The following is a 25,771-nucleotide window of genomic DNA, read 5'->3' as shown; positions in this document are numbered from 1 at the left end:
ATCTGCTCCACAGACTCAAACTTTGAAAGACAAGCAACAGATATGAAGGTACGTTTTCGAGAAAGGGGGTACCCGATAAGAACTATTGAGCAAGGGTACCAACGTGCCAAACGAACGAAGAGAACGGACCTCCTAACTCAGAAAAGGAAAAAGGCAGGGAAGGGAGATCTAGTGAGATTTATCACCACATATGATTCCCAAAGTGAAGCTGTTCGATCCATCTTGGCCAAACATTGGTCAGTGTTACGCATTGACCATACATTGGAACAATACCTTCCAACATACCCATCCATTACCTATCGAAGATCAAAAAACCTTAAAGATTGTTTAGTTAGAAGTTACCACTAAGGTCAACTGGTCAACAGACTTTTTGGTTCAAGGGGTCCTAAATGGGGCTCAAAATCATGCGGTTCATGCGTTGCATGCCCCAATATGGAGAAGACCAATACATTCTGGGATGCCCCCCACCACAGGGAGTTTACCATTACTCATTCCATCAACTGTACCACTGTAGGTGTCATCTATCTGGCGACGTGCCCCTGTGGCTTGTCCTATGTGGGTCTTCATAGTATCATAGTATATAAGGCTGGAAGGAGACGCAAGTCCATCAAGTCCAACCTTCAAGAATTAAATAAATGTTTTATCCCCATAACCCGTGATATTTTTTCTCTCCAGAAAGTCATCCAGGCCTCTCTTGAACATGTACATAGAGTCGGCCATAACAACCTCCTGCGGCAGAGAGTTCCACAGTCTCACTGCTCTTACAGTAAAGAACCTTTGTCTATGGTGATGGTAGAATCGCCTCTCCTCTAGGCGTAGAGGATGACCCCTTGTCCTGGTCACAGGCCTAGGTATAAAAAGATCTTTGGAGAGATCCTTGCACTGTCCGTTCAGGTATTTGTACATTGTAATGAGGTCTCCCCTCAGTCGTCTTTTTTCTAAACTGAATAATCCCAAATTTTGTAATCTGTCAGTGTACTCTAATCCCCCCATTCCCCTAATAATCCTGGTTGCTCTCCTCTGCACCCGTTCCAGCTCTATTATATCCTTTTTATACACTGGTGCCCAAAACTGTACACAATATTCCATGTGTGGTCTGACCAGGGATTTGTATAAGGGCAAAACTATGTCTTTATCATGAGAATCTATTCCTCTCTTGATACATCCCATTATTTTATTTGCTTTAGCAGCAGCCGCCTGGCTCTGGTCACTAAAATTAAGTTTACCATCCACCAATACGCCCAAGTCCTTTTCAGCTTCAGTTTTACTAAGTAATTGACCGTTTAGAACATAATTATACTTTTTGTTTCCATGGCCCAAGTGCATAACTTTACATTTATCTACATTAAACCTCATCAACCATTTCTCTGCCCATCCCTCAAGCTTCCACAAATCCCTCTGTAATGCTAAACTATCGACCTCAGTATTTATTACTTTACACAGCTTAGTATCATCTGCAAATATTGAAACTTGACTGTGTAAACCCACTACAAGGTCATTAATAAAAATATTAAAAAGAAGTGGCCCCAATACTGACCCCTGTGGCACTCCACTGGTAACATCAACCCAATCTGAGAATGTGCCATTAATGACCACCCTCTTTTTTCTATCACTAAGCCAATTACTTACCCAGATACACAGATTTTCTCCTATTCCCAGCAGTCTCATTTTATATACCAACCTTTTATGTGGCACGGTGTCAAATGCCTTTGAGAAGTCCAGATATACAACATCCACAGCGTCCCCCAGATCCAGTCTTGAACTTACCTCCTCGTAGAAACCAATCAGATTAGTCTGACAGGACCGATCTCTCATAAACCCATGCTGACGCTGGGTTATAAGGTTGTGCACAGTGAGATACTCCAGGATAGCATCTCTAATAAACCCCTCAAATATTTTCCCCACCACAGCAGTTAGACTTACGGGTCTGTAGTTTCCAGGATCGCTATTTGATCCTTACCTCCAGGGAGCTACGGAGAAGAATTAGAGAGCACGTCCTGGGGAAAGAAGCCAGCAAGAACGAGGAGGCTGACAAGAATCTAAACACCTTTCCAAGACACTTCAAATTACATCATAACTGTGACGGCTCACTTCTTAAGGTAAGGGGCATCGACAGGGTCTTGATTGATTATAGGGGTGGTAATTGGAGACGCATTCTGGCACAGAAAGAGGCCAGATGGATTTTCAGACTGAATACTGTAGATCCCAATGGGTTAAATGAAAATTTAAGTTTTGTATCTTTCCTTTGAATTGCTTTGGTATCGGATCCAGGTGCTTTGAAATTGGAGCTGATGTATATACTGTCTTTTTTTAATATGTTGGTTTTAACTTTTTAATTTTCTTCTTCTCCTTCTTTGCATTTTTTTCTTAGCTAGCTGGTGTGTTCTCCGCAATTTATATGACCCCATTTATGGACCTTCTCTACCTGAATGGATACCCTGAAGGAACCCCCTGTTTGATGTCTACACCCAGGATCTTCTTACCCACTCCCATTGTCCATTTGTCTCAGGACTATTCAGTCATCTTCACGCTATTTTATTTGCACTTGTCACTTTATGCACTTGGGGAGCACTGCATGTCACCTCATACATACATATTTTTGTATTTTTTGTATTTTTTACTATTTGTGTACAATATTTTTATCCCATGTCTTTGCAAATACATTGACGTTATCATTCCATACTATATACCATTGATTCTATTTGTACCACATAATCATGCACTACATTTATAGGTATACACTATAGGTTTTTTACTCTTTTACTATTCATATGTTGTTGCCCTGCTTTTACATTTGTCCACTTTATGTGCCATATTTGCCATTGTTATTTATATATATACTTGTACAGTATCTCGCACTCTAGTCCTGGAGTTTCACCTATGGCATTGATTACTTGCATACATTGATGCATTTTATAGCTATAGAGGCGATTACCTCTTCTTACACTATAGGTATAGATAATTACTTAATCTTCACCCAGGTTGTATAAACTTTTCCACTTTTAGTGTAGTTACTATTCGGACCACGCTCCTACCACTGTATACGTTCATTCACATATTTATAACTTTTTTCACCTACCTTTATTCAGTTGACTGGGGGTTTCCTTGGATACGCGGCTCTGCGAGCCGTTCTATTGGGCAGCTCTATCTTTGTCACCGCCCTCACCTTGCCTCTGGGCCCGGCCTCTGTGCTGCGGTCATGTGACTACATCTCGCGATAACGAGAGTCACTATACCGTGACGCGATGCCGGTACCGTGTTTCAATTACACGGCTACGATCCCAGGATATCCACGCCCTACACTTTAAGCGACCTGATTGGTCCTTGGCTATTTAAATACCCAGCTGCTCCATTTTCCAGAACTCCCCCAGAAGAAGCCATTCCGTGGCGAAACACGTGTCGGGGCTGTGTTTCCTCTCTTGGGTCCATGGTTTGTATGCGCATACTTACTTGTCCTGCTCACTTGTTTACAGATTTTGGCCGGATTTGGTCCTACTAAGCACTTTAAGTGATATACAGGATATGTTTACATACGTCTTTTATATGATTACACCCGGGCCCTTGTAGTTACACTTCTTGTCTGTTTGTTATCCTTTCATCTTGTTTGCCTATTTTTTACAATTGATGTCATTATTTGTATCTAATAAAGTTTACATTGTTTTATACTTTATTAATTTGGTACTCTCATTCTTCTTTGATGGGTTTTCTATTTATTTAGGGGGCGGTATATGGCCCTAAATTCCTACCCCCCTTTTTTCTGTTTGGTGTGTTACATTTTATTTTAAGCTGGATAGTGTGCATGTGGAATTAACCTCTTCACTTCACTCTTCACTCATATTGTTGTTTAAAAGTAATGCCCTTACCATACTAAAACTAGGGTGTTTAGATTTGTATAATTAAGCAGAAAGCAGAGGAGAGAAAGTCCTGTCTTCAGCCTGGTAAACAATTCTGAAATAAAATTAGAGATCTTTTTTGTCCAAAATCACAATGCTGGTTTACACTGGACAAGATGACAACCAACGCGTTTCCGATGTACATGGCCCATGGTAACTCAAGGCTAACTAATACACCAGTAGACATGCTATTAGGACATATTAGCATATAGGACATATCACAGAACCCCAATGCAAAACACCTGCAAATAGAAAGCCACTTACTCGAAATTGTATAAAGAATGTTCTTGTTCATGAATGGGTCAGATTACAGAGCTATATTAATGTATCAATTACTGACATTTTGTAATCCACTTGTGGTGATAATTAATTAACTGTTTATGGTATATTTACCCACATTATCGTATATGTACTCCATCAGATGTTTTTTCATACATACATTTCATATTACTTACATAATCAATATACCGTAGTCATCTTTTCAGCTACTCTGATAAACACTGTTTGTCTATTTAGTTAGGTCATGTGACCTCATATAACCACAATATTTCTTGAACTTGCTCTGAGGAACTAGGTCAAGTGATTTAAACATTTAAAAATCTTCTCTTCCAAGCCACAGTCAGAGTACAGGAGAAGAGGAAGGAGGACTTTGTGGTAATATGTAACCACAACAAAAGACAAAGGTGGATGCGTATACAGGATATAACAATAACAAAGATTATTAATTCATAAAGTAACTATACATACAGGACAATCAAAAGATTAAAAACACTTAAAAAATACATCCAACGGATGTATACAGCTACCAAGGGCAAGTGATGCCCAAATACTCCCTATCCCAAGTTGGTCAATCTAATATCCGCACACAGGTACAATACTCAATAATAATTCATGTATAAACAAACTTGAGTGTTAGCGAAAAATCCTCATAAGGCATAGTTCTAGGATACGTGCAAAATTCTGCAAGTGAAGAGCACAACCCATTAATATTATATGTTGATAATGTCTTAAAGGATAAGGTCCTGCCGCAGGGGTAAGAAAGTGAAAAAAGTGACCCACACCTGAATGAGTGTCAATAAGGAGAGAAGCTCTCGTGTGGTGATACATGGATGGGGGTGAACCAACCCTAATTAAGGTGATAAGAAATGAAGTGAGTGAATACATGCATACTCAGTGAAGTGACAATTAGGGGGGACTGAAAAAAGAAGAAGAAAGAATCTCATTAAACCGGATCTTCGATCATGTGACCTGTCATATGACCTGTCATGTGACCTGTCATGTGACATGCGTGGTAGTTACCGCCCACACGCCGTCCCCTTTGGAAGCATATCAACGTTCCAGGTAGCTTGTTGCATCCAATCATGGACCTTACTTTTAGAGGTGTGGCCTCCCGGAGGGGTATTTAAACAGGACCATCACACTATACACACATTTACCCCTGAGGAAGTCACCAGTTCGGGTAACGATATGCATGGGGTCTGCCTTACTCCCTCCTCCCCCTTTTGGCTGCCCCTGCAACCAGTTCGCATTAACCTGTCACTCTCCTACTCTGGGACCACCTTTGGTATTGTATGACCAGGTTCAGGGACAACTTCATTCATGCACCTTATCTGCACAGGCCACTTTATGTACCTTGTTTACTGATTGTTTATACATGAATTATTATTGAGTATTGTACCTGTGTGCGGATATTAGATTGACCAACTTGGGATAGGGAATATTTGGGCATCACTTGCCCTTGGTAGCTGTATACATCCGGTGGATGTATTTTTTAAGTTTTTTTAATCTTTTGATTGTCCTGTATGTATAGTTACTTTATGAATTAATAAACTTTATTATTGTTATATCCTGTATACGCATCCACCTTTGTCTATTGTTGTGGTTACATATTGCTGCTTGGGATGCGTGGATATTATTATGCATAATATTATATAGGTACTGCCCGCTCATCTTTTTTGTTTCAAGGACTTTGTGGTAAGTAACAGATTTTTTTGTTTAATACTCAGAAACAGGGGAGAGGGAGGATGGAGGACGAGAAGCCACAGGAAGAGAAGAATGGAGGACAGTTGGCCACAGGAAGAGGAGAATGGAGGCCACGAGGCCACAGGATGAAGATAATGGAGGAATGGAGGCCACAATAGGAGTATGAAGGACAGGAGACCACAATATGAAGAGAATGGAGGCCAAAATATGAAGAGGATGGAGGGCAGGAGGCCACAATATGAGGAGGATGAAGGGGAGGTGGCACATGGCACAAGGCCACAATACTTGGAAGATAAAGGGGAGGAGGCCACAATATGGAGGATGGAAGACAGGAGCCCACGATATGAGGGAGCAAGAAGGACAGGGGGCCACCATATGCGGTAGGATGGAGAATAGGAGGCCACAATATAAGGAGGATGGAGGACAGAAGGGCACAACATGTGGGAGGTTGGAGGACAGAAGACCACGATATGGGGGAGGATGGAGGACAGGAGGCCATGATATGAGGGAGGATGGAGGACGAGACACAACAATATGAGGGAGGATATAGGGAAGGAGGCCCCAATAAGAGAACGATGGAGGACAGGTGGTCAAAATATGAGTGGGATAGAGGACAGGAGGCCAAAATATGAGGGGGATGGAGGACAGGGTCCACACCATATGAGTAGTGGTATGGGTAAGAGTACAGAAAGCTTTGGTATAATTTTGGAGAGAGAAAATTAAAGAGGAGATATTATAAGTTGTTCAGTTGCATTAAGGTCGATATTATACTATGCTTGTGGGTAAGGAAATGGGAGGACAATGGACATGGTTTAGAAAATAGGGGGAGGGACTTTAAATTGCTTGTATTACATTTAGCCATACAGTATGGGACACATTTGCACCAGAAATGAGTCGGCTGTCATTCTGATTTTGTTTTGAATCTTGTAACTAGAGTTCTGCTTGGGAACAGTCAGTAGGCGGTTAATCAGGTGAGCTGAATATCTCCAGATCTGGTAGACAGATCTGCCTTGACAACAGAAAAGTTAAACTGTTAAGTCCCTTACACATTCGCTATTGTGGTGTATCCAAGTGTGTTAGGGGTCTTACTGAGGGATACTTTTCAACCTGTTTCCTTACAAAATAAGCAGAGATTCTTAACCACTTCATTTACAATTTTTCAATTTTAACAAAAGGCCTATTTAACTACAAAATAACTTGCAAAAGCAGGATACAAAGAAGTACAGTAAGGCCTAAAACCAAGGCTCCCAAACTGTCTCCTGTCTGCTTATTTGGTTTACCCAAACAACAATGGCCAATAACTGCATGACGTTCCGTTCCTACGCCAAATGTGAACAGGTAACAGAACAGACAAATAACATAAAAGGGAGGTGACCAATCCGAGTCACAACTAGATGGCAGATACAGTACAGACTCGTATAGATGGTAGAATAATTGAGGATGTACCAAATATTCAGAAACCAGAAGCAAGAAAAGGAGAATTCAAATAGCAGATAATAACAGAGCTGAACAGACTATGATAGGCCACTAGACCTTCATTAGGTTCATCAAGTTTGAAAGAGTTCTGGTGATAATACAACCTGAGGATATGCAGGGTCTTTGCCAGAGATCCATCTACACTCCTCAGGGCCATTCAAATATGAGTCCAAGGCTTATTAGGAAGAGGCAGTGGATGAAGGATCCCCTCAAAACTTAAGGAAAGCATTCAACGTCACGTGACCAGGATGGCCACTAATAGGACCTAGACAGTAGATGCTTGGTTCCAGCAATGCCTTGGTACCCTGGTAACACTAGTGGGTGGAACAAATAACTTTCCAAGAGGAACTTTTTCATGAGCTGAACCCAGAGCGATAAACGTGCAAGAATCCTGATTCACAGCCAGGAGAAGTCCTGATGAAATTTTCATCCTGATATAGTAGATATTCACCAGTGAGTTCCCAACTTTATTGTGTGTATGTGAAGTGTCAGAGTGACAGAGTACTAGTGAGCCAGGTCTACCTTCTAATTGTGGACCGATAACATACCGTGGAAGTGTTATTAATTATTACCAATGATGTCTGCTTTTATGATCAGAGAATGTGGGTTGTTTAAAGACTTTCCTGTAAATTAAGACACAAACTGACCTGAAGGGGGCATAGTTCCTGTTCTTGAACCCACTCTGCCAGATCCTGTGCCATGTAAACATGGCTCTGTAACTGACTGCCAATTGCCTCCAGTAAGGTATATTATTTGTTTGGGCTGGTCAATCTGTAATAGCAGGACACAAACAAGGACAGTGAGCTCTAAACTGTTACCTGCCTGCTTATTGGGTCCACCCTAAATGGTGGCCAATAGCTGGACAAAATCCACTTCCTATGCCAAGGGTAAACAAATAAGACAAATAACAAAGGAGAGGTCAACAAACTAAGTCACAACTAGATGGCAAATACAGTACAAAATTGGTAGAATGATCGAGGATGTAGCAAATATCTCCAACCTACCGTCAGTATTTATTACAAATAACAATAAGCCTGTAGGTACATGAATCTTAATAAAGATGGTATGATGGAAATATACCACAATATGCAAATATAAACCAAGTCTTATATGCAGCAAAATATTTGAAACCACAAAAGGAGGGATTAATATATGTAAGGACCTGTTCCTATGGGACACCAAGATGACAAAAAGTGCCTAAGTCTGCTTAAGATGAGATCAAAATTGATATATGATGAACCGCATATATATGTGGATGAATGCCCTCTCTTTTTCCACTGCGTATGGTAATTATTTTACCCTTTTTAATTGTTTTATTGTGTATGTCTGGTGTCTATATTATGAATTGTATGTATTTATCTGATAAAGTAATTTTTCTGCTTTATTATATGTTCTTTTTTTATGTGCTTTCAAAAAACAGTAAGATGAGAGGCATTGATACATATCCCACATGTATACTGTATATTCAAATGACTTTGCTTCAAAGGGAATGTGGGATCCGCCACATTTTTTGCAGAAAATAGCATCCAGAATCACACAGATATATGATTTCACACAACTGCAAAGCAACAGGGTAACATATACATATGTTAATTAACGTAGGTATAATTAATAGAGGCATAGTGTAAAATAAAAAAACAGGAATGTGATTACGTGTTACCTGCAACTGTTTGGTTAAGCACAGGGTGGCCAAATTAGGTGGAGAGGATCAACTGTTCACCTGCTAAAAATACTGAAAATAAAAGATCACTCAATATATGATAATCGTACAGCAAGTGTCCTCTTCGATCTGGGTAAGAGAGGGTTAATGACATGAACATAAGTAAAGATAAAAGTAAAAGTAGAAAATAAGTAAGATAAAATTTAGGTTATTTGCAAGCTGTGGGTGATCCCTCTCTGTAGCTCCCTTCTTCATCCTGCTGCCTGATGACTAAAGGACTGGAAGGGGGGGGGTACACTTCAGAAGGCTATAACTCTAGATTGATGGCAGATTTATAGTTCTGTTGTCATTCGAATCTCTTCTTTCACATGATTTTAATTTATTTCTAGGTTCCAGGCAACCAAAGATATTAACTGTTAAAGTGAAAATCAGGAGTGAGAATCGTATATATAAAGACCACACAGCCTAAATTCACTTTAACTGGGAATAACTTTGGTTTTCTTGCACTTCGAAACACAATCATGGTACCATATGGAATGGTATCCTTCAAATGACACCAGAGGATTTTAGGTGACACCAATGCAAAGTTATAGCTTTCAGTGTCTAGGACATATTACATTTGTCCTTGACCACTGAGCTGCTACATTGTAAGGATGTCCTTGGCAGTGAAATAGTTAAATAAGGCAGCTACCTGACTTGGGTTAATAACCAGAGCAGTAAGTCTTTTCTATGTAAAGAACAAGTTTTAGTTGGATGTTCTCCTAGAGCCCATTGAAATTTTAAAATAGATGGCCACAATTACTAACAAAGATTATTTTATTGTTTTTTTTTTAGGAAGTAGTAAAAGAAATGAACCGATTGGGTATGATCATTGATCTATCTCATACCTCTTCCAACACATCTCGGGAAGTTCTTGCAATTTCTAAAGCACCAGTCATATTCAGTCACTCTGCAGTCTTTGCTTTATGTGGGATAAAGCGTAATGTGCCTGATGACATTCTACTAGACATTGTAAGTAACATGCTTTTTTACCCTTCTGTGTATTAGTGTGCAACTCTAAAAGACACCTATTCCTGCTATATCAATGGCTCAGTCAGTCTTTTCTATTATCTAACACACTGATGATATATGGGTCACTTCGTTTGTAGCCAAGAAAGCACACATTTGTGTGAAAGCAGGCTGAGGTTTTAAAAAACACAAATCTCACCCATATAGTCATAATTTCCCATAAAATCCCATGATCCGAGTATGGTGTTATGCTAGAGCTAGCTAGAATTTATAATAAATATGCCAAAGGTGGTATTGTGGTTCACTAGCCCTGAGTGTCTCATGCTTAACTAGGCTGGTCAGTGAAAAATTCAGCAGTGTGGGCAGGCACACTTCATGATTCCTCTGTGCTACGAGATGCTGTGTGCTGACAATGGGCTTAGATTATCAAGGTACAAGGTTTAGCTACACTTTTATTTAGCGTCTGTAGATTCTACTAGTATCTGACACAAAGAAAAAGACAGATCAGACAGATCAGAGTTATGAGATAGATATAAGACAAATTACACACTCAGCTTTGCTACCTCAACAAATCAATAAAACATAAAGTCAGCACTGCTATGCTGTATGTCTTATCATTTCTCAATTTTCAAAGGGTGGTGATTAAGGCAATAATATTAAGACAAGAAGGACAGGGCCCCAGTACCTCTGGATTAGATGTCCCAGTGTTGTGCCAACATTTTCCCTGTGAGAGCCCCCAGAATGCTTCTAGAGGAACAGCTCAGGAAAGATACAGGGGGTTAGGAAGAACACTAAATACCTGAAAACCTGGTCACTGCGTGAAATAATTATTCAGGACATACCATACAACTTCAGAGTAAGAAAATTTTAGTTTATCCCCTGGTGTATTTTACCACCTTACACACAATGCATTCACATTTTACACAATTTAGGTCCAACCTTTGTTGTGAATTAAATTTTGGTAGAAGGAATATTGTAACAACTGTTAGGTCAAATTGCTAACTATACCCCTTGATTATTTTCTTGAGGGGTGTAGTTTGCAAACTAGGGTCACTTGTTGGTTTTATTTTTTTTAGGTAATCTATTTCCCCAACAAGGCTATGGATTTGTTAGCACATCCTTTGTAATTCTCCAAATTCTGCCTCAAATACACATGGTGCTTTATCATCGCAGAGACCTGTTGTATTTTCTGGATAGTATTTCATGAGTCTTTCGCGTCATGAAGCATGATTCCTAATCAGAGGACTTAAGTTTCACATTGCCATAAATTGGGCATCACATAATGAGCACCAAACTTTCCAGAAATAATTTCAATTTCCATCTTGAGCATCCATTGCACATCATCTTCATGATCATTTTTTCCCTTGTGGTGTTGTTAAAATTAGGGGTAAAATTGGCCATAATGACATATTACACCTTGCTAAATTCTACAAGGGGTGTACTTACCTCTGTTTTTGGAACCTATATGGCTCTTAAATGCTTCCGGGCACATGAAACATTTTCTAGCCATATTTGTCCTCCAAAAACTGAACGGCGCTATTTTCTTTCCAAGTGCCACAGCAGTATACAGTGACAAAATGGGTATTGGCTTACTCAGGAGGAATTGCACCAAACATTGTGAGATGCATTTTTCTTTTTAACCCCTTGATAAGGTACAAATTTTAGTGTTCAATGAGTATATTGTTTAATAAAATTACATTTTCATCATTTCACATCCTTTTATTTTTCAACCTCAACGCTGATATGGTTAACAAACTTCACAAATTTTGTTTTCAATATTTTGAAGGGCGCTGTTTCTAAAATGTGTCATTTTTGGGGGTTTTAAATCATATAGGCCTTATAAAGTCATTTCTGACTCAATTGGTCCCTACAAAAATAGGTTTTGAAGATTTTCAGGAAAAAAACAAAAATCACACCTCCTAATGGTGATATAATAAAAGAATAAAAACTCATTTGGAGAGAAAAATCTCTGTCTCCTACTAAGCGGTGTCACATTTTTATTGTTTTGTTAATTGAGCTGTTCTAGGGCTTACTTTTTATGGGAGGAGTTGAACTTGTTATTGGTATGATGTAGGGCAAATGTGACTTTTTTATCACTTTTTATTGTGTTTCTTTGTTTGGTTGGATACGCAAAAATCATTTCATACAGAATTTTATGGGTTTGGCGCACACGGTTCAGTATCTGGGTCCATGTTTTGGGGAAAAAGTGTGAAACTGCTTGATTAATTGCAAAAGCAGACAATTAAGTTGCTTGTGATTGGCTGGGCTGGGCATGTGGCTTGCAGTCCAGTATAGGAGCAGTGTCACACATCTAGACACCATTACAAACACCATTCTAAACAACTAGTGTGGTCTACAAACAGTCCACATGAGACAAAATGGCACATTTACTTACCCGTCCTGTGCGATCCCCAAAACTGCATTATCCAACCGGAATGCACATCTGCTGCGATTCACAAAGATCTTGCAAAGTTCACCTTCTTCTTCCTGGTGCATGTCAGTGCAATGTCTTGTGACACAAATTGAATGTTAAATCCTGCGCTCAGTCCGAATCAGTCTGATCGTTTGATGACCCACTACCCGATTTCTGTTGTATGAAATCCGGCGCCGCTGTGCCAAAATCTGATTGCCAAATACTGAAAATGTCGGGAAGTCCGACGGAAATGCGATCCGCGGACCCTTAGTAAATAAGACCCATTATTCGCAAAAAATACACAACCGTGGGTTCCTTAGTGTAAGGTATTCTATACTTCAAAAATAAACAGTTTTAATTATATTACACAAATGAAAAAGAATGTATGACTATTACATAAATAAAGTGCAATCGTGCATATATTTTTTATCTACTGTGATATCTATAATATGATTTCTTAAATTGATGATAAATTCTACACAGTAAAGTGCAGAATATGTAATCAGCCATAGAGTTATGATGTTTAAAGGAAAAAAAAGGAAAATAATATTAAAGGGGTTGTATGGCCACGGACATTGCTAGCCACAAGGTGCAATAAAGACAGATTTTGCAATCACCAATTTACAGTTATTACGAATAATTCATTATTTGTAAGATAATGTAATTATTAGTTTGCCAAACCGAAGCTGTTTACACTTACTGATCTCTAAGGTAACGACCAGCGTCTTCCGTCCGCGCATGCGTAGAAGGCTCTCTCTGCAGTGCCTTCTACGCACTGAAATGCACTACGCAGTGCCCAAACGACAAGGAACGGATCCGTGCATGGCTACGTCAAGCCCCACAGTTTTTTGAAAATATTGAGTCTTGGGTTGAAAAAATTATTTGGGGGAAAAAAACAGATGTGTATAGGATGTGTTCACAACACTTTGAACATGATAGTTATTTCTACGAAGGAACAAAGCGAAGACTACGTCCAGACGCGGTTCCAACTTTGTTTCACATTCCAGATCAAATTCCATCCTCAAGCCACAAAAATCAAGAAATAACCACAACTAAAAAAAATTACCAATTCTCAGCACCGCAACAAATCTCTGTTCCAGCCACTATGATAGAAGCGGGGGACACTATTATTGTGGAAGTGCCCTTTGCAATGTGTCATAAGGTAATGGAACACAATCCAGGAACTCTGGCAATCCAAGGAACACCAACAATACTGCAGCAAGCATCAAAATCTGTAGAGACCACTGAACGTGCAGTCATGACTGAACCAGTTTTTATTTATAATAGGCCGTCTTTTTTGAAAATTAAAAAATGTAGCATTGGCATACAATGTGATCTACTTACAGAAAAAACTGGCCAGATGCAGAATCCGACTCCTGCATCCCTGGTTTTGAAATCACATTCTACAATTAAAGACACCTTACAAATTGAACAAACAAAATCACAAAAAGAATTGAAACGGACACAAAAGGGTTGTAAAAGAAAACTAGTTGAGTCTACAGCAGCAATGCCATCAGACAATCCTCCACTTTCTTCTACCCCTTTGAAAGGATCAATTGTATCAAATATCTCTTCACTATTACATTTAGGTAGTCCAATAGCAGAAACTGACTCAAAATCAAAGAAGCAAAGGGCCGTGACGACAATTGTTACAAGCGACATCTCCAACAAGGAACAACCCCAAGTTAGTTTGGGTACTTCATCACTAAGAAACATTTCAACTGACTTTGAAAATCTACTTGAAGAAACGTTCCCCAGTGCCCACGAACAGGATACTTCCTTCCATCTTTCTAATGTTGCAGAGGAGAGTGAAGAAGAAAGTTGTTTTTCTGAGATTGATGATACATTGGTGGAATCATCAAGTGACTTTGAATTGCTTGGTTCTTCAGAATTGAGTTATGCTGATGAAGAGAAATATATAGTGTTCCAAAGTTCTTTAAAATATTTAATATCTATGATTGCATGCCCTTACAGAAAACGATGTAAGGATAAACTAACCCATTTCCGTAGAAGGAGGTTTGGAAGTCAAATTATAGTTGACGTTCAATGTCAGAGTGGACATATCAGCTGTATATGGCGTAGTCAGCCTCGAATCAACTCTGTGCCAGCTGGCAAGGTTCTTATTTCCTCAAGTGTGTTGATGAGCGGTTGTAATTTTCTACGCATTTCTAATTTCTTCCATATATTGAATGTACAGGGGATATCACATACAACATACTATGAGCATCAACCAAAATATCTTTATGCACCAATACATAATTATTGATTGCATCAGCAAAAAACCATTATATCCACATATGGAAACAAAGCTGTTTGCTTAGCAGGAGATGGACAGGCTGACAGCCCTGGCTTTTCTGCTAAATATAATAGCTGTAAACTCTACAATTTTTTGGCTTTTGACTTCCATCATTGTATAGACAATGATGGTAGTCAAAAGCCAAAAAATTGTAGGGTTTACAGTTGAACAGCTAATACCTCCCACTACCTCAGTTTTACTTGAAAAAATAGCTTTTGAGAAGACTTTATGCTCTTTGATAGCACAAGGAGTCAATGTTGGAATAATAGCAATGGATCGCCATGTAGGAATTCGGAAACTTATGCGAGAAAATTATCAACACATTATTCATGAATTTGATGTGTGGCATTTGGCAAAATCTGTTGGACAAAAATTGCTTGCTTCCTCTAAAATTAGATCATGTTCAATTTCAATTTCAGCCTGGATTGGCCCAGTAAAAAATCACTTGTGGTGGAGTGCAAGAAACTGTGAGGGCAATCCAGAACTACTTGTTGAAAAATGGCTATCAGTAAGCAAACATGTGGTAAACAAACATGAGTGGGCCGATGGCCAACTATACCATCAGTGTTGCCATCCTACATTGCCCCATACAACTAAATGGCTACAAGAAGAAAGTGCAGCCCATGTCAAATTTAAATCTGTGATAGAACATAATTTTCTTTTAAGGGACATTCGCCATCTCTCAAATTTCTGTCACACAGGAGCCCTAGAAGTATTTCATGCCAGTGTTTTAAAATATAGACCAAAAAGGGTGCATTTTTTTAATGATTCTATGGTGGCCAGAACGCAGTTGGCCATTATAGACCATAATGAAAATGTTGGCAGATTGCAGGCGACTCTGACTGGCAGTTTTGGTAATGAAACAGCGGAAGAACAACACAGACAAAGACATTGCATTGAATATTCCAAGGCTCGTAAGGCGTGGGTAGTAAAAGTACTATATGAGCCAAAATTAAGTCAGTTTGCGAGAGCTATCAACAACGATGTGCTATTGTTCTTGTCCGGTGAAAAAATTTTTGAATGGCATTCTGTAGCAGTAAATCTACCAAAAAATATTGCTTCAATACCGTGCCCCCCAAAAGAGGAACTGATTGAAAAATTCCTTAGTCTTTTTTAATTAACCCCCCCCCCCAATAAAATCTGTTTGTAGAACAATTAATAAAAATAGTGATAGCCAATAGTTCTAAGATTGTTAGAAAAAATAAGAGCCTTTCTCGACTGAGGATGTCAAGATATGTGTTGTTATTGCTGAGTGGAATATTAGCCCTATAATTTTGTTTGAAATTACATTTTTTGTCAGCCTGTATGTTTTAAGTAGAAAAGTTCCTATTTTTTGTGAGAAAATTTGATTTCTGACACAATTGTGCCTTTTTTGTTTGATCCTGATAAATTAACAAATAAAAATCTATATACAGTTTTTTGAAATCTTTGTGCTTTTTAATTTCTTGCATCACCCCAATGTTTGCTATTATTAAAGGTATAGAAACATACTCGTGGGAACAACCTTAGTATTGAAAAAAGGAATCATTGCTAATAAAATTTACAACAGCCAGAGAATGATAAATCTTCAAAAAGTTTTATTACAAGAAAGCTTTATGGACAGAAATTTGATATAAAGAATTCTCTAGGCTAGACACAATGCTAGGTAAAGATACATATTAGATGCATAAGGCCGAACTTGATAAATCAGAACAATAATACCGATTGTAAAAAAGGATCATAGGTTTAGATTATAAAAATAAAACTTTATGTAAAAATGTTAAACAACCTTAAAATCTGTCATAAAACAAATAAATAACAATATAGTATATTTATAAACATAAATAACAAATTTGAAAACATTACACCTTTTAAAAAAAATTCATTTCTGCATCGGTGTTACTGATTGACATATCCATGTAATAACGGAAACCTGTGTATTGTCCGGATTGTTCAGGGTAGGAATTACGAATTTTAGAAACCACACAAGATGGAATGGGAATTCTGTAATGCTTGCCAAGGTGTACATGTACCCATGCAGTGTAGGATCTGTATGCAGCATAACATAAGGATCTAGAAAGACAGAAATAAATAAATGTTACAATGATAAATATATATATATATACCATGTATGCTCGACTAAAAAACCACATGAGTATAAGCCAAGAAGCCTATTTTTAACAAATAAAGTTTGTAACACCTATTGACTATAGTATAATCATGCACACACATTATAATGTCACTGCACGGATGATCTCACGGTGTTTGTGATGGACCAGTAGATGGAGATGATTTAGGGACAATGATGGATAAAAAAGTACCTGCCGGATTGGAGGCGTTGGAAGGTGAGTAGACTTTTTTCCTATTTACTATAGTATAAACCGAGCTACGGTTTGTGAGCACTTTTTTAATGAAAAACTTTCCATATATTTTAGTAGATACAGTCTTTATATATTTATATTATGTTATGAAAAAATTAACACCCTAAGAAGACAAAAGATTTTTAAATAGGGAAAAAGATTTTGTAGAACAAAATGATTTTACGACACACACAAAAAAAAAAAAAATTTACCTGTTGGCATGCACATTTTGAACCCTTCCAGTAAAAGTGCCTATTAGGTATAAGGTATGTATCAGTTGTTCTTGTGATAGACATCGCTTGTCTATGGCGAGTGATGCAGTCAATCTAGGAGGTCTCTCAGTTCATCACACTCTCTGCAGCAAATGGATTCAGGCACAGAATTCATTCGGGAGCAATTGGTACACTGACACCAGTCAGTGTTGAGCAGACGGCCTTCGATGTCCCTGTCGTCCTGTGGTCTCTCTTCACCCGGTGCCCATTGGGGGTCATTTGTGAAGCAGAAGTCATTTGTACTGTATTGGGATCGGATGGAGGAACGCAAGTCTTCAATCAATTCCTGGATTTCTTAATAAAAACATTACAAAAAAATATATGAATACAACTAGAGATGAGCGAGCACTAAAATGCTCGGGTACTCGTTATTCGAGACGAACTTTTCCCGATGCTCGAGTGCTCGTCTCGAATAACGAGCCCCATTGAAGTCAATGGGAGACTCGAGCATTTTTCAAGGGGACCAAGGCTCTGCACAGGGAAGCTTGGCCAAACACCTGGGAACCTCAGAAAAGGATGGAAACACCACGGAAATGGACAGGAAACAGCAGGGGCAGCATGCATGGATGCCTCTGAGGCTGCTTAATCGCACTATTATGCCAAAATTATGGGCAACAGCATGGCCATGACAGAGTGACCGAATGAGGCTAGATAGCATCTAAAACATGCAATAATTGACCCTGACACTATAGGGGACGGCATGCAGAGGCAGCGGCAGCAGTGGCAGGCTAGAGAGTCTCATGGCGACATACCCTAAATGGACTCAGGTTTCACCAAAGGAGGTGAAATGATTTCCTATGTGAACAAAAGGTTGACGGTATATTTAGTCGATAACACAGCATGGTGGCGACATAGTGACCAAGTTCCATAACGTATCTGGTGAAACACCCTAAAAATGAGCCTGACACAGCTCTTTTGATAAGGGGACAACATGTGGAGGCAGCCATGGAGACGACTTCCATGATTAAGAGTGACAGTATGGGGCATTCATATTGCGCTGCTATGATTGCAACTTCATGTCTCCAGCATGGCGGCGACAGATGGGCCGAGTTCCACTATGTATCTGGTGAAACACCTGAAAATTCTGCCTGACACAGCTCGTTTGATAAGGGGATGATGTGCTGCATATCCTCTCGTGCTCCAGCGTCTGGGGTATAGAGAGTTGAAATGAGACATTGGTGGACGCTGTGGAGGATCGTGGAGGCAAAATGGACAGAAAACAGCAGGGGCAGCATGCATGGATGCCGCTGAGGCTGCCTAATCTTGGGATGGAGCTGGCGGTCCACTGCCAGGCGAGATTTCGCCTGTCCAAGCCCCTGTCTCTCTGCTCCTCCCCACCCAAAATGGGCCTGGGGGCCAGAAGCGTTTACTTTGAAAAAATTATAATTTTCAAAGCAGGCCGGGTAATTTGAATATTTCACCTAGGAATAATGGAATAGCATAGTGGTTCTATTTTTAATTGTTTTTACGGAAATGGTTCCATGATTAAGAGCGACAGTATGGGGCATCCATATTGCGCTGCTATGATTGCAACTTCAGGTCTCCAGCATGGCGGCGACAGATGGGCCGCGTTCCACTATGTATCTGGTGAAACACCTGAAAATTCTGCCTCACACAGCTCGTTTGATAAGGGGACGATGTATGGAGGCAGTGAACTAGTAGTAGATTAAAGGTGCTGCAGTTAAAACTATGTTAGTTGGATCTTGAGATGGAGCTGGCGCTCCGCTGCCACGCGAGCTTTCGCCAATCCAAGCCCCTGTCTCTAGGCTACTCCCCAAACAGCACTTCTAAGAACCTTTTGTATAAGATCAAGTGTAGTAGCGTTCTTATAAGTTTGGGATATGGCGGGTGAGGGGAATGTAAACAGATGCGCAAGAAGCGCTGAAATAATATCGGTAAATGATAAAAGTTTGCCAGTATATTTTGTGGATTACACAGCAGGGTGGCGACAAAGTTAACAAGTTTGATGTGGAATGCCCTGTAAAAGTTCTTGGGCGGTGTGCCTTTTATCGCCTAGGCTCAGCAGTTTGAGCACCGCCTGCTGTCGCTTAGCGACGGCACTGCTGCTGTGCCTAGAGCTAGCGACTGATGGCGCCATGCCCACGGATGGTAGTTTGGAGGAGGAGGTGGAGGAGGGGTGGGAGGAGGAGGAGGCATAGTAGGCCTGAAAGACCTGGACCGAGGTAGGCCCCGCAATCCTCGGCGTCGGCAGTATATGACCAGCCGCAGGGTCAGACTCGGTCCCAGCCTCCACCAAGTGGGCCGCGTTCCACTATGTATCTGGTGAAACACCTGAAAATTCTGCCTCACACAGCTCGTTTGATAAGGGGACGATGTATGGAGGCAGTGAACTAGTAGTAGATTAAAGGTGCTGTAGTTAAAACTATGTTAGTTGGATCTTGAGATGGAGCTGGCGCTCCGCTGCCAGGCGAGCTTTCACCAATCCAAGCCCCTGTCTCTAGGCTACTCCCCAAGCAGCACTTCTAAGAACCTTTTGTATAAGATCAAGTGTAGTAGCGTTCTTATAAGTTTGGGATATGGCGGGTGAGGGGAATGTAAACAGATGCGCAAGAAGCGCTGAAATAATATCGGTAAATGATAAAAGTTTGCCAGTATATTTTGTGGATTACACAGCAGGGTGGCGACAAAGTTAACAAGTTTGATGTGGAATGCCCTGTAATAGTTCTTGGGCGGTGTGCCTTTTATCGCCTAGGCTCAGCAGTTTGAGCACCGCCTGCTGTCGCTTAGCGACGGCACTGCTGCTGTGCCTAGAGCTAGCGACTGATGGCGCCATGCCCACGGATGGTAGTTTGGAGGAGGAGGTGGAGGAGGGGTGGGAGGAGGAGGAGGCATAGTAGGCCTGAAAGACCTGGACCGAGGTAGGCCCCGCAATCCTCGGCGTCGGCAGTATATGACCAGCCGCAGGGTCAGACTCGGTCCCAGCCTCCACCAAGTTAACCCAATGTGCCGTCAGCGATATATAGTGGCCCTGCCCGGTAGCACTCGTCCACGTGTCCGTGGTCAGGTGGACCTTGTCAGAAACGGCGTTGGTCAGGGCACGGATGATGTTGTCTGACACGTGCTGGTGCAGGGCTGGGACGGCACATCGGGAAAAGTAGTGGCGGCTGGGGACCGAATACCGAGGGGCGGCCGCCGCCATGAGGTTGCGAAAGGCCTTGGTCTCTTCTAGCCTATAGGGCAGCATCTCCAGGCTAAGCAATCTGGAGATGTGGACATTAAGGGCTTGGGCGTGCGGGTGGGTTGCACTATATTTCCTTTTCCGCTCCAGCGTCTGGGGTATGGAGAGCTGAACGCTGGTGGATGCTGTGGAGGATCGTGAAGGCGACGATGGGGTTTTTGTGCCAGGGTCCTGGGCAGGGGGCTGACTATCAGGAAGGAGCAGTGGTGTGCATGGCCGGAGGTGAACGGGCTTGGTGCCACTGAGTGGGGTGTTTAGCATTCATATGCCTGCGCATACTGGTGGTAGTTAAGCTAGTAGTGGTGGAACCCCTGCTGATCCTGGTTTGGCAAAGGTTGCACACCACAGTCCGTCGGTCATCCGGTGTTTCCTTAAAGAACCTCCAGACTTCTGAAAATCTAGCCCTCGCCGCGGGAGCCCTCGCCACGGGAGCTTCACTACGTGACACATTTGGCGCTGATGCACCAGCTCTGGCCCTGCCTCTCCGTCTGGCCCCACCACTGCCTCTTCCAACCTGTTCTGCTCGAGGACTCTCCTCCGTCTCAGAAGCACTGTGTTCACCCGGCCTCTCAACCCAGCTTGGGTCTGTCACCTCATCATCCTCCGATCCCTCAGTCTGCTCCCCCCTCGGACTTCCTGCCCTGACAACAACTTTACCACTGTCTGACAACCGTGTCTCCTCATCGTCGGACACCTCTTTACACACTTCTTCCACTACGTCAAGAAGGTCATCATCACCCACAGACTGCGACTGGTGGAAAACCTGAGCATCGGAAAATTGCTCAGCAGCAACCGGACAAGTGGTTTGTGACTGTGGGAAGGGTCCAGAAAACAGTTCCTCAGAGTATGCCGGTTCAAATGCCAAATTTTCCTGGGAGGGGGCAGACTGGGTGGGAGGAGGCTGAGGGGGAGGAGGCTGAGGTGCAGGAGCTGGAGGAGTGCCGATTTCGATGACATGGGTGGACTGCGTGGACAAATTGCTCGAAGCATTGTCGGCAATCCACGACATCACCTGTTCGCACTGTTCTGGCCTCAACAGTGCTCTACCACGAGTCCCAGTAACTACAGACATGAACCTAGGGAGTGTAGCTCTGCGGCGTTCCCCTGCTCCCTCATCAGCAGGTGGTGTCTCACCCCGCCCAGGACCACGGCCTCTGACCCCTGCAGTAGTTGGACGCCCACGTCCCCGCCCTCGTCCTCTACCCCTAGCCCTCGGGTTAAACATTTTGAAAATGAAAGTTATAACTTTAATTTTTTTTAAACTTTTTTTTGTGTTTTTTTGTGTTTTTTAGTTTTTAAAACCAAACGATGCTACCCTATTGCTATGGCTATTTTCTAGCCAACTATGAAAGCACACTGCTATGCCAGATGAGATGACGCTGAGTTATGAAAAAATAAACGTAAAATAAAAAGTAAATGGCAGACTGTGCCTAATTTCAATCCAACCCCTAATAAATTGTCCCACATCGGTCTTTGCGATGGATATGTGCGTCACTAAGCGCTAAACACAACGGTCGCAAGTCTCCCTGCAAATTCCTCACAATATGGTAGTAGATGCACTACAGCAAGGCCAGCCACCAGCAGCTCAACCAGAAATAAAATATATAACGCTATTGTAGGCCTAAGTAAGCCGTTTGGATTCTCCTATGGCTATTTTCTAGCCAAGTATGAAAGCACACTGCTATGCCAGATGAGATGACGCTGAGTTATGAAAAAATAAACGTAAAATAAAAAGTAAATGGCAGACTGTGCCTAATTGAAATCCAACCCCTAATAAATTGTCCCACTTCGGTCTTTGCGATGGATATGTGCGTCACTAAGCGCTAAACACAACGGTCGCAAGTCTCACTGCAAATTCCTCACAATATGGTAGTAGATGCACTACAGCAAGGCCAGCCACTAGCAGATCAACCAGAAATAAAATATATAACGCTATTGTAGGCCTAAGTAAGCCGTTTGGATTCTCCTATGGCTATTTTCTAGCCAAGTATGAAAGCACACTGCTATGCCAGATGAGATGACGCTGAGTTATGAAAAAATAAACGTAAAATAAAAAGTAAATGGCAGACTGTGCCTAATTGAAATCCAACCCCTAATAAATTGTCCCACTTCGGTCTTTGCGATGGATATGTGCGTCACTAAGCGCTAAACACAACGGTCGCAAGTCTCACTGCAAATTCCTCACAATATGGTAGTAGATGCACTACAGCAAGGCCCGCCACCAGCAGCTCAACCAGAAATAAAATATATAACGCTATTGTAGGCCTAAGTAAGCCGTTTGGATTCTCCTATGGCTATTTTCTAGCCAAGTATGAAAGCACACTGCTATGCCAGATGAGATGACGCTGAGTTATGAAAAAATAAACGTAAAATAAAAAGTAAATGGCAGACTGTGCCTAATTGAAATCCAACCCCTAATAAATTGTCCCACTTCGGTCTTTGCGATGGATATGTGCGTCACTAAGCGCTAAACACAACGGTCGCAAGTCTCACTGCAAATTCCTCACAATATGGTAGTAGATGCACTACAACAAGGCCAGCCACCAGCAGATCAACCAGAAATAAAATATATAACGCTATTGTAGGCCTAAGTAAGCCGTTTGGATTCTCCTATGGCTATTTTCTAGCCAAGTATGAAAGCACACTGCTATGCCAGATGAGATGACGCTGAGTTATGAAAAATTAAACGTAAAATAAAAAGAAACTGGCAGACTGTGCCTAATTGAAATCAAACCCCTAATAAATTGTCCCACTTTGGTGTTTGAGGTGGATATGTGTGTCACTAAGAGCTAAAACGGTAGCAAGTCCCCCTGCAAATTCCTCACAATATGGTACTAGCTGCAAATAAAATAAAAAAATGTATAACGTTATTGTAGCCCTAAGAAGGGCTGTTGGGTTCTTGTAGAATCACTCCTGCCTAACACTATTCTAATAGAACAGTCTAACGCTTTCCCTGACCAGCAGCAGCTCTCTCCCTAGCGGCATCCAGACGCAGAATGATCCGAGCACCGCAGGCAGGGGCTAGTCTATTCCAGGGTCACCTGATCTGGCCAGCCAACCACTGCTATCGACGTGTAAGGGTACCACGTCATGCTGGGTGGAGTGCAGAGTCTCCTGGCTTGTGATTGGCTCTGTTTCTGGCCGCCAAAAAGCGAAACGGCGGGAGATGCCATTTTCTCGAGCGGGCAAAGTATTCGTCCGAGCAACGAGCAGTTTCGAGTACGCTAATGCTCGAACGAGCATCAAGCTCGGACGAGTATGTTCGCTCATCTCTAAATACAACATAAACTAAAATTTATATTTAGGTGTGTACCAACAGGCAGCCACACAAACATGAATTTACACTTTTTTTAAAAAATGCGATGTAAATTCTATTTTGTTGTATGCATCAATGAAAAGGACGTTTATTGATGCTTGTTCGACATCTAAGATAGTTTGAATACATATTCGGCAGGGTTGAGGCAACAGTTTTCGTACCGCACTGTGGATTCTGTCTGTAGTCGGTACTTCTCTGTCACCCTCTTCTACTTCTTCTTCTGACTCTGGTTGACTAACCTATTTTAAAGTAGATTATTACATTGCTATTAATAAAAGATTACATTTTAACGAACACAAATATTTTAAAATATTAAATCTTTTTTTTACCTCATCAGTGACTAAAACGATATCTTCTTCTAACATATATTCTTCAATATCATTGCAATAAGCAGCAGAAGCCTTTAGATAATGTAGAGGGAAATAAATTATTATTTAAAAAGGTTTAACTTAGATCCACATAAATCACCTTTTGTCTTATAATACCTTGCATCTTAGGGGTGTGTGTCCTACTTAGTCGTCTCCGCACATCTAGTCCTCCCCATGCCTTATGCCTCCTAACTGGTCACAGTTCAAGTCATGTGACCAGATTAACATAATCTTGGGTATTTTTGCATGATAACAATAGCAAACTGTACCTCCTGCAAGGATCTTATCACATGTAGTCATAGCAGCTTCCATGGACTTTTATTACTCTTCGTCCTCTATGGAGGCTGTTGTGATTTCATGTTCTCACATACATGATGTACATTTTTTTATTATTCTAATGCTGATTGAACTGCATTGATCTCACAACTCACGTGTCATGGATGTAACACAAACAAAAAAGGAACACAATATTTCTCATTGGAACATAGAGGTTTATATGTAGCACAATATTAGCATACAATCCCTAAGTACAAGGAGGCTGAGCAATGATTTGAAGAGATGTAGAGCTGTCAGAGAGAAAAATGTTGTCCAGGACTTGTACCGCACACCAGTGGCTTTGTGTATTCAGGTGCTCTGGATAGGTAGCCAATCCATTAAGCAAATAAAGATGTGGAATCCAGTCACATTGATTATGAATTAAAGTGAATGATATCTTTATTCAGCAAACAAATACAGTGCTGTTTCGGGCACACTCCGACCTTCATCAGACTCAGTTTGAAAAGGTATAGGAGATGCATGACTGCTATGCGGGTTCAGTAAAGGCGCCCTAAACGTCACTATATTTGTTTGCTGAATAAAGATATCATTCACTTTAATCCATAATCAGTGTGACTGGATTTCAAAGCTTTAGAAAGATAAATGTAGCATGGTTCACTGGCATCCAGAGAGAGAAGTGTAAGAGGCCGGAGACATGAGTCCGAAAAGCTAATTAGCATTTTATAAAATTCCTGTAATAATACTACAGTGCGGTTTTACACATTTCAATGCCTAACATGGGGCCTTGCTATTTCAATTGTACAACCATGATCAATCATACACTTATCTTTCAAAGGATAACAAATTCAGGCACATACCAGCTGCACTTGTGAATATGGCAAGTTTTTCAGACACACACACAAAAAAAAATGCTCCTTGATCGCTACACTGTAATAACCCTTTGTGCTTTACTAGTAGTCGTCGGGTAAGTATCTGTAATATGTGACTGTTGGAGGATTTATAAGAAATCAATTATAGGTAGATGGATGATAGAAGATAAATCTGAAAGATGATAAAGATTTCGAGATGCACGGTTGTTTATGCAGGTTGGTTATATACTGGGGGGATGCTGGTGGGTTATATACTGGGGCAGGGGGCTTGTCATATACTGGGGGGATGCTGGTTGGTCATATACTTGGGGGATGCAGGTTGGTTATATACTGGGGCAGGGGGCTTGTTATATACTGGGGGGATGCTGCTTGGTTATATACTTGGGAAGGAGTCTTGATATAT

The 25,771-nt window shown here is 41.1% G+C and overlaps 1 protein-coding gene across 1 annotated transcript in view; it reads left to right on the top strand.

Moving 5' to 3' along the window:
* LOC140070825 (dipeptidase 2-like) overlaps positions 1–25,771 on the top strand; it is a 755,511-nt gene that overhangs the window by 504,787 nt on the left and 224,953 nt on the right. Inside the window, exon 8 of the mRNA XM_072117775.1 lies at positions 9,847–10,023. Coding sequence (XP_071973876.1) covers positions 9,847–10,023 — 177 coding nt within the window. The remainder of the gene's footprint in view (positions 1–9,846; positions 10,024–25,771) is intronic.

Source organism: Engystomops pustulosus, chromosome 7, assembly GCF_040894005.1.
Source record: "Engystomops pustulosus chromosome 7, aEngPut4.maternal, whole genome shotgun sequence".
Taxonomy (NCBI): Eukaryota; Metazoa; Chordata; class Amphibia; order Anura; family Leptodactylidae; genus Engystomops; species Engystomops pustulosus.
The sequence above is the reverse complement of the archived record's forward strand: the minus strand, read 5'-3'. Positions and strand labels throughout refer to the sequence as shown.